The sequence below is a fragment of the Canis aureus genome, chromosome 6 (assembly GCF_053574225.1).
Source record: "Canis aureus isolate CA01 chromosome 6, VMU_Caureus_v.1.0, whole genome shotgun sequence".
Taxonomy (NCBI): domain Eukaryota; kingdom Metazoa; phylum Chordata; class Mammalia; order Carnivora; family Canidae; genus Canis; species Canis aureus.
In genome coordinates this window covers 65285236-65300405 of record NC_135616.1, presented here as the reverse complement: position 1 = coordinate 65300405, position 15170 = coordinate 65285236, and the positions used below count along the sequence as shown (strand labels likewise).

At 39.2% G+C, this 15170-nt stretch overlaps 1 protein-coding gene across 17 annotated transcripts in view; it reads left to right on the top strand.

Moving 5' to 3' along the window:
• RGSL1 (regulator of G protein signaling like 1) overlaps positions 1–15170 on the top strand; it is a 164869-nt gene that overhangs the window by 82604 nt on the left and 67095 nt on the right. For all 17 annotated transcript variants that reach the window (XM_077902022.1, XM_077902023.1, XM_077902038.1 and 14 more), the window contains 3 exons: positions 4574–4636; positions 5052–5268; positions 9253–9360. In XM_077902022.1, coding sequence (XP_077758148.1) covers positions 4574–4636; positions 5052–5268; positions 9253–9360 — 388 coding nt within the window. The remainder of the gene's footprint in view (positions 1–4573; positions 4637–5051; positions 5269–9252; positions 9361–15170) is intronic.

The following is a 15170-nucleotide window of genomic DNA, read 5'->3' as shown; positions in this document are numbered from 1 at the left end:
TGGACATCCACATGCAGAAGAATGAAACTGGACCATTCTCTTACACCATACACAAAGATAAACTCAAAATGGATGAAAGATCTAAATGTGAGACAAGTCCATCAAAATCCTAGAGGAGAACACTGGCAACACCATTTTTGAACTTGGCCACAGAAATTTCTTGCAAGATACATTCATGAAGGCAAGAGAAACAAAAGCAAAAATGCATTATTGGGACTTCATCAAAATAAGAAGCTTCTGCACAGCAAAAGAAACAGTCAACAGAACTAAAAGACAACCTACAGAATGGGAGAAGATATTTGCAAATGACCTATCAGATAAAGGGCTAGTTTCCAAGATCTATGAAGAACTTATTAAACTCAACACCAAAGAAACAAACAATCCAATCATGAAATGGGCAAAAGACATGAACAAAAATCTCACAGAGGAAGACATAGACATGGCCAACACGCACATGAGAAAATGCTCTGCATCACTTGCCATCAGGGAAATACAAATCAAAACCACAATGAGATACCACCTCACACCAGTGAGAATGGGGAAAATGAACAAGGCAGGAAACCACAAATGTTGGAGAGGATGTGGAGAAAGGGGAACCATCTTGCACTGTTGGTGGGAATGTGAACTGGTGCAGCCCCTCTGGAAAACTGTGTGGAGGTTCCTCAAAGAGTTAAAAATAGGTCTGCCCTACGACCCAGCAATTGCACTGCTGGGGATTTACCCCAAAGATACAGATGCAATGAAACACCTGCACCCTGATGTTTCTAGCAGCAGTGTCCACAATAGCCAAACTGTGGAAAGAGCCTCGGTGTCCATCGAAAGATGAATGGATAAAGAAGCTGTGGTCTATGTATACAATGGAATATTACTCAGCCATTAGAAACGACAAATACCCACCATTTGTTCGACATGGATGGAACTGGAGGGTATTTAATGCTGAGTGAAGTAAGCCAGTCGGAGAAGGACAAACATTATATGTTCTCATTCATTTGGGGAATATAAAAAATAGTGAAAGGGAATAAAGGGGAAAGGAGAGAAAATGAGTGGGAAATATCAGAGAGGGAGACAGAACATGAGAGACTCCTGACTCTGGGAAATTAACTAGGGGTGATGGAAGGGGAGGTGGGTGGGGGTTGGGGGTGACTGGGTGACAGGCACTGAGGGGGGCACTTGATGGGATGAGCACTCGGTGTTATGCTATATGTTGGCAAATTGAACTCCAATTAAAAAAATATTAGAAATGACAAATACCCACCATTTGCTTCAACGTGGATGGTACTAGAGGGTATTATGCCGAGTGAAGTAAGTCAGTCGGAGAAGGACAAACATTATATGTTCTCATTCATTTGGGGAATATAAATAATAGTGAAAGGGAATATAAGAGAACGGAGAAGAAATGTGTGGGAAATATCAGAAAGGGAGACAGAACGTAAAGACTGCTAACTCTGGGAAATGAACTAGGGGTGGTAGAAGGAGAGGAGGGCGGGGGGTGGGAGTGAATGGGTGACGGGCACTGGGGGTTATTCTGTATGTTAGTAAATTGAACACCAATAAAAAATAAATTAAAAAAATATTCTTCAGAAGTGAGTAAGGTCTTGGAGTGTGAGATACTAAGAGAATACACTTTAAAAGAAGATCCTTGCTGATATGATGAATCACATTGATTGTTTTACGGGTGTTGAACCAGCCTTGTGTCCCAGGGATAAATCCTACTTAGTCGTGGTGAATAATTTTCTTAATGTACTGTGGATCCTATTGGCCAGTATCTTGTTGAGAATTTTTGCATCCATGTTCATCAGGGATATTGGTCTGTAATTCTCCTTTTTGGCGGGGTCTTTGTCTGGTTTTGGAATTAAGGTGATGCTGGCCTCATAGAATGAATTTGGAAGTACTCCATCTCTTTCTATCTTTCCGAACAGCTTTAGAAGAATAGGTATGGTTTCTTCTTTAAACGTTTGATAGAATTCCCCTGGGAAGCCATCTGGCCCTGGATTCTTGTGTCTTGGGAGGTTTTTGATGACTGCTTCAATTTCCTCCCTGGTTATTGGCCTGTTCAGGTTTTCTATTTCTTTCTGTTCCAGTTTTGGTAGTTTATGGCTTTCCAGGAATGCGTCCATTTCTTCTAGATTGCCTAATTTATTGGCGTATAGCTGTTCATAATATGTTTTTAAAATCGTTTGTATTTCCTTGGTGTTGGTAGTGATCTCTCCTTTCTCATTCATGATTTTATTAATTTGAGTCTTCTCTCTTTTCTTTTTAATAAGGCTGGCTAATGGTTTATCTATCTTATTAATTCTTTCAAAGAACCAACTCCTGGTTCTGTTGATCTGTTCCACAGTTCTTCTGGTCTCGATTTCGTTGAGTTCTGCTCGAATCTTTATTAACTCTCTTCTTCTCCTGGGTGTAGGATCTATTTGCTGTTTTTTCTCTAGCTCCTTTATATGTAAGGTTAGCTTTTGTATTTGAGTTATTTCCAGTTTTTCAATGGATGCTTGTATTGCGATGTATTTCCCCCTCAGGACTGCTTTTGCTGCATCCCAAAGATTTTGAACGGTTGTATCTTCATTCTCATTAGTTTCCATGAATATTTTTAATTCTTCATTAATTTCCTGGTTGACCCTTTCATCTTTTAGCAGGATGGTCCTTAACCTCCACGTGTTTGAGGTCCTTCAAAATTTTGTATTGTGATTTAGTTCTAATTTCAAGGCATTATGGTCTGAGAATATGCAGGGGATGATCCCAATCTTTTGGTATCGGTTCAGACCCGATTTGTGACCCAGTATGTGGTCTATTCTGGAGAAAGTTCCATGTGCACTTGAGAAGAATGTGTATTCAGTTGAGTTTGGATATAAAGTTCTGTAGATATCTGTGAAATCCATCTGGTCCAGTGTATCATTTAAAGCTCTCGTTTCTCTGGAGATGTGCTTAGAAGACCTATCGAGTATAGAAAGAGCTAGATTGAAGTCACCAAGTATAAGTGTATTATTATCTAAGTATTTCTTCACTTTGGTTATTAATTGATTGATATATTTTCCATCAAAATCCTAGAGAAGAACACAGGCAACACCCTTTTTGAACTCGGCCACAATAACTTCTTGCAAGATACATCCACGAAGGCAAAAGAAACAAAAGCAAAAATGAAGTATTGGGACTTCATCAAGATAAGAAGCTTTTGCACAGCAAAGGATACAGTCAACAAAACTAAAAGACAACCTACAGAATGGGAGAAGATATTTGCAAATGACCTATCAGATAAAGGGCTAGTTTCCAAGATCTATAAAGAACTTATTAAACTCAACACCAAAGAAACAAACAATCCAATCATGAAATGGGCAAAAGACATGAACAGAAATCTCACAGAGGAAGACATAGACATGGCCAACACGCATATGAGAAAATGCTCCGCATCACTTGCCATCAGGGAAATACAAATCAAAACCACAATGAGATACCACCTCACACCAGTGAGAATGGGGAAAATGAACAAGGCAGGAAACCACAAATGTTGGAGAGGATGTGGAGAAAAGGGAACCCTCTTACACTGTTGGTGGGAATGTGAACTGGTGCAGCCACTCTGGAAAACTGTGTGGAGGTTCCTCAAAGAGTTAAAAATAGACCTTCCCTACGACCCAGCAATTGCACTGCTGGGGATTTACCCCAAAGATACAGATGCAATGGAACGCAGGGACACCTGCACCGCGATGTTTATAGCGGCAATGGCCACAATAGCCAAACTGGGGAAGGAGCCTCGGTGCCCATCGACAGATGAATGGATAAAGAAGATGTGGTTTATGTATACAATGGAATATTACTCAGCTCTTAGAAATGACAAATACCCACCATTTGCTTCGACATGGATGGAACTGGAGGGTATTATGCTGAGTGAAGTAAGTCAGTCGGAGAAGGACAAACATTATATGTTCTCATTCATTTGGGGAATATAAATAATAGTGAAAGGGAATATAAGGGAAGGGAGAAGAAATGTGTGGGAAATATCAGAAAGGGAGACAGAACGTAAAGACTGCTAACTCTGGGAAACGAACCAGGGGTGGTAGAAGGGGAGGAGGGTGGGAGGGTGCGAGTGAATGGGTGATGGGCACTGGGGGTTATTCTGTAGGTTGGTAAATTGAACACCAATAAAAAAAATAAAAAGAAGAAGAAGGTCCTTAAAATAAATAAATAAATAGATAGATAGATAGATAGATAGATAAATAAATAAATAAATAAATAAATAAATAAATAAATAAATAAATAAATATCCTTGGTTTTTAGGATCATTTTGAGAATCAAATGAGATGGTACTTTATTTAGAAAAGAACAGGGGAGTACAAAGATGTCAAGTACTTGTCTTTCAGTAAATTGCTATTATTTTCTTAAGTAAATATCAACTACCATTCTCTGAGATTCAGAAGGAGACTGCACGAGCTGCCATATTCAGAGACACATAGATTGTCTTGTGGTTGAATCAGAGAATCCAGAATCTGCAGCCTGCTTTTCTCCCACATGAACACTGGCACAAGAGATGCAGCAAACAGCATCACCTTGTAACACTTATGTCCTCTTTGGATTTCAGATGCTCAGCTCCTGGTACGATGAATTCCTGGATGAAGAGGACTACTGGTTTCTCATTTTTACAGTAGGAGGGACCTTGAGTTGGGGAGAAATCATGAGGTTGTGGGGAGAAAAAGAGTAACTGTTCCCTTAGAAGCCTTATTTGTCAAAGTAAATGAAATGTTTATTTTTCCTAGAGGCCACTAGGTGTTGACAAGGTCCCTGATGTTCTAAAGATAAACCTTAAGGAAAAAGACTCAAGTGCAATAGCTGATTTTGAAGAAGTCACATTCAAATAGAATTTCTTCCTTATAGAAATGGATTTAATTAGAAGAGGGTGGAGGGTGGTGTGTAAAGGAGCAATGGTTCTTAACAAAATGAAAGCAATCAGCAGCATAAATGATGTGACAAGGAGGCACAGGGGACTGGGCTGTTAAAAAATCTTGCTTCTGGTCTAGCTCCTATAGCAGGTGCTCTCTGCCCTCATCCTCTTCTCTTAGACCAAGTTCAGCAGCAGCCGATGGCATAAAAAAGGATCTATAAATAAAGAAGAGAACATTCTTCTTTATAAGAGGTGTGAGGAATCCCTGGAGTTAAGCCAGGGTTTGGCTAACATGGAGAAAATGGATTCTATGCAGTGGCAAAAGATAGCTACTGAGGACCTGAGACAATGTGGGTCTCTCCAGGTAGAACTGAACTCTCCAGTGTTCCAAGCAGGTAAGGGCAGTCACCATAATTTTTTGATCCTAATATATAAGCAACTGGGAAATATTAATATTTAACATTTAGTGAGTGTTTACTACATGTCAGCACTGTCCAATGCAAAGATTACCTCATTTGATCTTCAAAATAACCTGTGAGGTAAGTACTGAGTAACTGAGGCACAGAGAAGATAATTGACCTTCCCAAGGTCACACAGTAAGTGGCAGGGCCAGGATTTCACTGACTGACTGGCCTCTTCTAGCTCTGAAGGGAGCCAGAGCACTGAAGTTTGGCCAGACTCATGTCCACCAAAGCATCACCTCAGTTAAAGAATAATTCACTTTTGTACATCTGATAAGCATGGTCCCCTTTACCACACTTCCTCCAGAGTCAGGTTCAAAGCATTTATGTGAATATATTTTTAATAGCTACTGACCTCACCCAACATAACACAGTAGCTGACTCACGGAGTAGAGAGGAGTGGTTGGGAACACAAGGCTCTGCTGTCCCAGAGGTCTGGGTTATATCCTAGTTCTCCTACTGACTAGAAACTTAAGTATTTAAGTATTTAAATGTATTTAACCTCTCGTTAAGCCCTAGTTTTCGCATCCTTAAAATGGGGCTAATAATAATAGATTTGTTGTGAAGAAGACCCCAGGTCACCTATGAAAGCTATTACCACAATGTTTGGCAACAGTAAAAGTCCATAATGTCAGCCATTAATATCCAAATTGAACAAAAAAAACCTGAAGCAATCAGAGTACTGCAGCATTTCTTTTTTATATAAATTTATTTTTTATTGGTGTTCAATTTGCCAACATATAGCATAACACCGAGTGCTCATCCCGTCAAGTGCCCACCTCAGTGCCCGTCACCCAGTCACCCCCACCCCCCACCCAACTCCCCTTCCACCACCCCTAGTTCGTTTCCCATAGTCAGGAGTCTTTTATGTTCTGTCTCCCTTTCTGATATTTCCCACTTATTTTTTCTCCTTTCCCCTTTATTCCCTTTCACTATTTTTTATATTCCCCAAATGAATAAGACCATATAATGTTTGTCCTTCTCCGATTGACTTATTTCACTCAGCATAATACCCTACAGTTCCATCCATGTCGAAGCAAATGGTGGGTATTTGTCGTTTCTAATGGCTGAGTAATATTCCATTGTATACATAAACCACATCTTCTTTATCCATTCATCTGTCGATGGGCACCGAGGCTCCTTCCACAGTTTGGCTATTGTGGCCATTGCTGCTATAAACATCGGGGTGCAGGTGTCCCGGCGTTTCATTGCATCTGTATCTTTGGGGTAAATCCCCAGCAGTGCAATTGCTGGGTCGTAGGGCAGACCTATTTTTAACTCTTTGAGGAACCTCCACACAGTTTTCCAGAGGGGCTGCACCAGTTCACATTCCCACCAACAGTGCAAGATGGTTCCCCTTTCTCCACATCCTCTCCAACATTTGTGGTTTCCTGCCTTGTTCATTTTCCCCATTCTCACTGGTGTGAGGTGGTATCTCATTGTGGTTTTGATTTGTATTTCCCTGATGGCAAGTGATGCGGAGCATTTTCTCATGTGCGTGTTGGCCATGTCTATGTCTTCCTCTGTGAGATTTCTGTTCATGTCTTTTGCCCATTTCATGATTGGATTGTTTGTTTCTTTGGTGTTGAGTTTAATAAGTTCTTCATAGATCTTGGAAACTAGCCCTTTATCTGATAGGTCATTTGCAAATATCTTCTCCCATTCTGTAGGTTGTCTTTTAGTTTTGTTGACTGTATCCTTTGCTGTGCAAAAGCTTCTTATCTTGATGAAGTCCCAATAGTTCATTTTTGCTTTTGTTTCTCTTACCTTCATGGATGAATCTTGCAAGAAATTACTGTGGCCAAGTTCAAAAAGGCTGTTGCCTGTGTTCTCCTCTAGGATTTTGATGGAATCTTGTCTCACATTTAGATCTTTCATCCATTTTGAGTTTATGTTTGTGTATGTGCAGCATTTCTTAAACTTCAACCCACAATAAACACATTTGACTTCAGGGAACATGTACTTGTATATATGTGTGTGCATATATATGGAACAACATTTTCACAAAGCAATATTACCCTTATTATGTAAGATGATTTCCCCTAATATTCTCTATTCTATTTTGTAAAAGCTGATAATGACAGTTTTTTGACATATTATGGAGTCGTGACCTGCACTTTTAAAAACACAGAGGAGGAGTAAGCCAAAGCTTTGAAAATTCAATTCCACCACTCCCTTGCTCTGTGAGCCTCAGCGAGTCATCTCATCTCTTTGAGCCTCATTTCCTCCAATATACAGTGAGGATAATGGCCCCTCCTTGGTAGAATTGCTGAGGGAATTGAAGGCAATGCATTTACACTGCAAGCGGGTGCTCAATACATATTTGGTAGATTACACTAAAAAAATGTAACATTCTATTTTTTAAAGCTTTTATGTGCACTCCATATATAAAACAAGGTGCCTTAAATGCTTGCCTCTCAAGAGCCATGCTTGGGCATGAGTTATTTAAATCTAGCATGAACAAGTCCTCTGTTTCCTATCAGAGTTTCACCTTCTCATGCCACAACCTGTTCAAGAGAAAAGTGGAAGAAAGGATGGCTGATAAATTTCACCACACACATACTTGGCAATAGGCATGGTTGGTGGCCTTGGAGTGCCAGGGATGACCAGAAAGAGTGGGAATTACTTTCCATGAAGCTGCTTCTTCCCTCCCCCAACACACATCATTATTCCCTCAACCACTGCCTTTTTGGAATGCAAGTCTGACCTGATAAGGTCCTCCTGTATATTTGCTCAACCCAGGGCCCTGACTCCCAAATGGACTGATGCCTCCACTCAGGATGCACCATAAACTCACAGAGCATCAGAGCTAGAATACTTCTCTCAGATTTCATATGGAGAAAATGAGTCTCTGAGAAGTGGAAAGACTTGGCCAAGGTTAATAAGGGAGAGATTGGTCCAGGACTAGAAATCTGGATCTATTGTAGGAATGATCTACTGCTCTTATAACTTAACAGCCAGATTCACCTGGCTGAGAGAGGAGAATGATAACAATGACAAAGCTGACATAAGGACAACTAATCTTTGTGGGTCCCTCCCCCAGCATTTCTTCTAGACTCCACCAATATAATCTTCAGAAAGTATTGGACTGCCTTGGGAGAGTTTCTGGAGAACTGTGTGCAATTAGACTTATTTTAAACCCCAGAACTCACAACATGATTGAGTGTTTTCACCTTGGTAGGAGGTAAGGTGCTGCTAATCTGTATCTATTGTCTAGTACATGACTAGAAGGAAGGCTGCCTCATCTTATTTTGGATACAAAAAGGTATTCCCTCTCAATTCATTATGTATAACTAGAAATAACGTATGGCTATTTCTAGAAAAAATAATTTTCTCTCAAAGGACAATGATTTGCAACTATTAATGATAATCACATATATGAACTGTCAATTCTGAAAGTAATTCCCAAAGACAGAGCCAAGCAAGAGAGAACCGTTCCTAGCATGTTATTTGCCATATACAATCCCTAAGTGTATCAAATTCTTTGAAGCAATAGCAGAATGTTTGGAATACATTTGCAATTCCTTCCCATAACAGATGGCTGCTTCGAAGGGTCAATATTCATTTGGATAAATTACTTCTTGTATATGTGTTAAATATTAGTATTTCTTTCAAAACCATAACTCAGTTACCTCAGCATCCTTCAGGCAGAAAATCTCCATGGGTCAGGGGTCCCCAAGAAGGGGGGCAGTGTTCTAACATTCTGGAGAGGAGGGAAAGCTATATTCCCTTACTTCTGATTTGGCTTGAAGAACTTATATTCTTTGTGTGAACATTTTATTAAAACATTCTTAAAAAAAAAACATTCTTATCTTAGTTAAATAATATTTTAAAGGTAATATCCTCAATAAAATTGCATGAATCTTTGAGCCAGAGTGGACAATCAGGCTCTATTCCTTTTTTTTCCCTACTTGATAGACATAGAGAAAATGTCCTTTGAGGAACTCTGCTATAAGTATCCAAAGGTGGCCATACAGAGAATCAGTGATGACTACAAAATATATTGTGAAAAAGCACCTAAAACAGGTAAGTATTTAAAACTCAAAGATAAATCGGAGACAATCAGGTAAGAGATTCTCCAACCTCAAGAAGCATAAGCCAAGAGAGGAACTGTGCTTCTTTTGAAATGAGGGATGGTCAGGGAAGAATTGCCATGTCTTTTTTCTTCTACACAGCCATAGAAGGGCATCCTGAAACTGACAGGCAATTATAAATGAATGAAGGTGGTGATGAAAATTGTTAATTCCTGCTTTCTCACTTAGTTATCACTCTGGGGTTTTAAATAATGCAGATATGTCTTCTACTGAGTTCATTAGAGTCAGAGATGTGTGGAAGGAGGTTTGTTGGTGTGTGTTCCTAGTATAATGCCTTTAAAGAAATGAGGAAAGCGGAATTGGCAGAGGTAGATGTTGAACTGCAAGGCAGTTACAATAGACCTCAGCAGATCCCATAGAAGAAGCTCAAAAGCTAGGATGGCCTTTCAGAGTCCTCCCTTACTGAGACAAAGGACCTTTTTTTTTCTTTTCACTTTCACATTGACTCAAAAGGGATTTGGCTGACCAAGGGGAGGATACAACCTTGGGTCAGGCAACACCCTTTGGCTGAGGCAATGCCCAGAGGGGGTCTCAACTATGAGCTATCTGTATCCAATACTCCAGGTAGCTGGGAATGGGTGGTTAGATCCTAAAAGGAGGATCTGAGTTGTGCACTAGCCGTGCACCACAGCACCCTGTTGACTTTTTTTGTATGGAAACTTCACTCCATATTGGAATAGTTACCCCAGAATTCTGGTTGGTTTCTTTTTCCTAGGGAACTTATACTAGAAGAGCTCACTCACTCTCCTAGAGCTTATCTGGAGACCACACCGAATACTCTTCTTCACCCTTCTTTGCTACCCATCCTAGAGTTCCTTTATTCTCAGATAGTGTCTCTGCTGGTCTTAGGGGACTTACCTGGGAGGATGACATACATTGTCATCCCTAAGGAGCCTAAGCTTCCTGATCATCATGATTTTTCAGGCTATAGTTATTGCGTTTGACAATTCATCATCAAAATTGGGAAGTAGAATACTAAGAGTATTCCCAATGCCAAATGAATTCTCTTCTGCTCCTGCTGTGTTATTGATGTTATCAGGGGATGATAAGAGTCAATTACTCTGCAAGTACAGTAACTCCTTTGCTTGCCTGCTAGCCTCTTGGCCTAAGGAGCTTAAAGTGCTTACTGTGCCTACTGTGTCCCTAGTAGAAGCATTCCCCTTCTGGGAACCAGGATCTCCAGACTGGCACTGTCCAGTACAATACAGGATCCACTGGCATCATGTGGCCATTGAATACTTGAAATGTATCTGATATTAATAGGTTACACAAAATACATTTTATAAAAATTAACTTCAACCTTTTATCTTTTTAATGTTACTACTAGAAAATTTAAAATTATATGTGTGATTCATGTTATATTTCTATTGGACAGCACTGATATAGATCCACAGAACCTAAAATTGTAAGGATTAAAAATTTTCCTAAGTATGGGGCTCCTGGGTGGCTCAGTTGGTTAAACATATGCCTTCAGCTCAGGTCATGATCCCAGGGTCCTGAGATGGAGCCCCTCATTGGGCTCCTTACTCAACAGGGAGCCTGCCCACTCCCTCTCCCTCTGCATGCTGTTCCCCTTGCTTGTGTTTTCTCTCTCTCTCTCTGTCAAAAAAATAAATAAAATAAAAAAAAAGAAATTTCCCTAAGTAAATCCATCATTGATATTGATGTTAAATGGGTCACCCTTACTTTTACTCCTTGTCCTCATAACCCGTGTATTCTACTTATTGGGGACATAACATCTTATAATGGTCTCCAGTTTATCCTGGTGGATGATGTCCCATTTTCCAAGATCATAAACAAGCTGGTTTCATAGTTGCACCTTCAAAGAATGGCTCCATTGCTGTACCGGGCCAGCAGCTATCATAGTTGATAGAACTAATGGATCCCATCATCATATGTCCATTGCCAACCTTACTTTAAGCGTATCACTTGGTCAGAGGAAATGTTACATGGGATTGCATTCAGGTTTCTTGTAAGCTTCCTGGTAGCAATGCTTACTGAGGCTTTGTAGCCAGAAATTCTTGTCAATTCCAGGCAAGATACAATTGATACTCATTCCAGAGTTGAAGTGATCCAATGTCATCAATTTCTCACCAAGTTGGTTATTGGTTTTCTATGAGAGTTGTTTTTTTTTCACCACATAGATTTAATGTCTTAAGATTTTGACATATTTGCTTTTGATCATTTTTCAAAGAAATAACAAATTATAGAAACAATCAAAGCCTCTTTACATCTGTCCCTAATTTCAACCACTAACCTCCCTCACTAGAGAAAATTCCTTCCATTTATTTTCTTATGCCTTTTATTTTATTTTTAAATATTTTATTTAAATTCAATTTGCCAACATATAGTATAACAGCCAGGGCTCATCTCATCATGTGCCCTCCTTAATGCCATCACCCATTTACCCCATTCCCTGCCACCTCCCTTCTGCAACCCTTTGTTTGTTTCCCAGAGTTAAGAGTCTATTATGGTTTGTCTTCCTCTCTAATCTTTCCCCACTCAGTTTCCTTTCTTTCCCTTTTGGTCCCTTTCACTATTTCTTATATTCCATATGTGAGTGAAACCATTATGATAACTGTCTTTCGTCAGTTGACTTATTTCAGCATAATACTCTCTATTTCTATCCACAACAATGGAAATGGTAGGTATGAATCCTTTCTGATGGCTGAGTAATATGGCATTGTACATATATATACCACATATTCTTTATCCATTCATCTGTTGAAGGATCTTGTGGCTCCTTCTGCAGCCTTCCTGGTTAAAGTGTTCTTGGCATGGTTTTCTCATTTTAGTACCTTGCATACATCATGCCAGCCCTTTCTGGCCTGCCAGGTCTCTGGGGATAGGTCTGCTGTTAATTTGAAATTTCTCACCATATAAGTTAGGAATCTCTTGTCCTGAGCTGCTTTCGGATTTCCTCTTTATCTCTGAAATTTGCAAGTGTTACTATTATATGTTGGGGTGCTGATCAGTTTTAGTTGATTTGGGGGGGGCGGTCTTCTCTATCTCTTGGATATGAATGCCAGATTAGGGAAGTTCTCAGCTATGATTTGTTCAAACATGCTTTCTGATCCTCTCTCTCTCTACGTCCTCTGGAATACCAATAAGATGAATGTTATTCTTTCTCAAACTATTAATTCTTAGAGTCTCTTCCCCTGGGTTCTTAGTTGTTTTTCTCTCTTTTCCTCACCTTGTCTTCTGTGTCACTCACTCTCTCTTCTGCCTCATTAACCCTAGCTGTTAGAGCATCCAGTCTAGACTGCATCCCAGTGAAAGCATTTTTAATTTCGGCCTGATTAGATCTCATCTCTGCAGTAATAGAATCTCTAGAGTCTTTTATGCTTTTTTCAAGAGCCACCAATAATTGTATGATTGTAATCCTGAATTCTATCTCTGGCATTTTACTTAAATCCATATCCATTAGATCTGAGGCAGAGAGCATTACTTCTGGTTCTTTCTTTTGTGGTGAATTCTTCCTTCTAGTCATTTTGTCCAGCGCAGAATGACTGTCTGAGTAAGCAGAGTCAAAAATATCAACCATGACCTGAGAAAAATATACCATAAACAATTCTGAAGAGGTCAGGGACCAGAAAATTTTAAAAGACTATGAAAGTGAAAAATGAATTTTAAAAAATAGTAAAAATTTAAAAAGGGAGAAGGGAGGAAATGAGGGAGAGAGAATATAGTCTCACAGAGTGGACCAAGATGGTGATCCTCTTAGTTCTGAGTGTATTTTTGGTCTGTGTGTTAGAAGGTACTAAATTAAAAAATTATAAAACAAAACAAAACAAAAACACCAAAAACTTATGTACATATAAAAATTTAATTGAATACAAAAAAATTTAATTGAATATGTTGAAAGGAAGCCAACAATGAGGAATATATCTATGACATGTAATTGTAAAATTATGAAAGTCAAAAAGGAAAAAACTTAAAAACAAAGAGTTGATAAAATATTATAGTTAAGCAAGAAAAAAGAAAAAATATTGGAAATTTTTAACCTGAAAGATAAACAAGTCTTACAGAAAAAACCTCGAGTTCTATACACTATTTTCCCTCAGTCCTGAGGCTTTTCAGTGCTGTTTGGTCAGTAGACTTGGTGTTCCCCTGTTCTTCCAGCTGGTCTTCTAGGGGAGAGGCTGCTGCACCAATTCCCAGGTGTCTGTGCCTGGGCGGAAGTGCCCCACCCCTTTCCAGGTGGACTGGTTCAGTGTAAGCTGTTTGTCCTGTGAGGTCTTTGTTCCCTGGAGACTAAGCCTTTCTAGAGCGAATGGTCTCCAGGGTGAACGGAGGAAAAAAAAAAATGGTGGCAGCCAGATCTCCAGCCCCAGAGCCAAGAGCTCCCAGCGGGTGCCAAACTATAGTCTCTTAGTGCGCATTGGCTCAGGTCCCCCTGGGGGCAGGTGGAGGGGGGCACTGATTCGTACAATTTGAAGGGTGTCAGGAGGTGGGACAGCTTTCCCCAGCTTGGTATTCAGCGGCTTCATCTCTCCCAGAGGAAGCGGAGATAGCCTGCTTCTTCCGCTGCCTGGCTCTGGGGCAGAGAGCCTTCGCCTTTCAAATAAGTATATAGCACTCACAAGTATTTTGTGTACTTTATAACAGCAAAATAATTTAATTCCTTCCTCCCAACCATTATATCATTGAATACATTGCCACTATCATTTGAATACCTTGTTACTATTATTTGAATACATCATTACTATTTTTATTTTGAACAAACTATTAGTCATTAGATCAACCAAAGAGAAGAAAAATAAAGGGTTTTGACTTACTTACTCATTCCCTTTTTGATCCTCTCCTTTTTTTTTTTAATGTAGATCCAAGTTTCCAACCTATATATTATTTTCCTTCTCTCTAGCATTTAACATTGCTTACAAGGCAGGTCTACTCGAAGAAATTCCCTCATTCCTTTTTTTTTTTCTTTTGTATAAGAAAGTATTTATTTCTAATTCACTTTTGAAGAATAATTTTGCAAGATAGAGAATTTTAGGCTGGTGGGGGGAATTTTTTATCAACACTTCAAATATCTTATTCCACTCTCTTCTTGCTTGCATGGTTTGTGAAGAGAAGTCAGATGTAATTCTTATGTTTGCTTCTCTCTAGGTTAGATGTTTTATTTCCCCCTTGTCTTCTTTCAGAATTTTTTTGTTATCTTTTTTTTTCCATCTTTTCTTCTCTGTTCTCTGAGCTTTAGGGATCTGTGGGTTGGTGTTTGACATTAATTTGGAGGAAATCATCAGTCATTATTGTTTCAAATATATCTTGTGTTTATCTCTTTTCATTCTAGGATTCACATTATACATGCGTTACACCTTCTATATAGTTCTCACACAATTTTTAGGTGTTTTGGTTTTGGTTTTGGTTTTTTTTCAGTCTCTTTGTGTTCTTTGTTTTTAAGTTTTAAAGGTTTCTATTGAGATATCTTCAAGTGCAGATATGTTTGCTCAGCTATTTCTAATCTATCAATGAGCCCACCATAGACATTCTTAATTTCTGTCAGTGGTTTGATCTCTAGCATTTCTTTTTGGTTCTTTCTTGGAGTTTCCATCTCTCTGCTTACTTTGCCCATTTGCTCATGCATGCTATCTACTTTATCTATTAGAGCCCTTAGCATATTAGTCATAGTTTTAAATTCCTAGTCTGATAATTCCAAAATCCCTGTCATGTTTGCTTCTTATGTTTGCTCTTCTCTTTAAATTATGGGGCTTTTTCCTTTTGGTATGCCTCATATTTTTT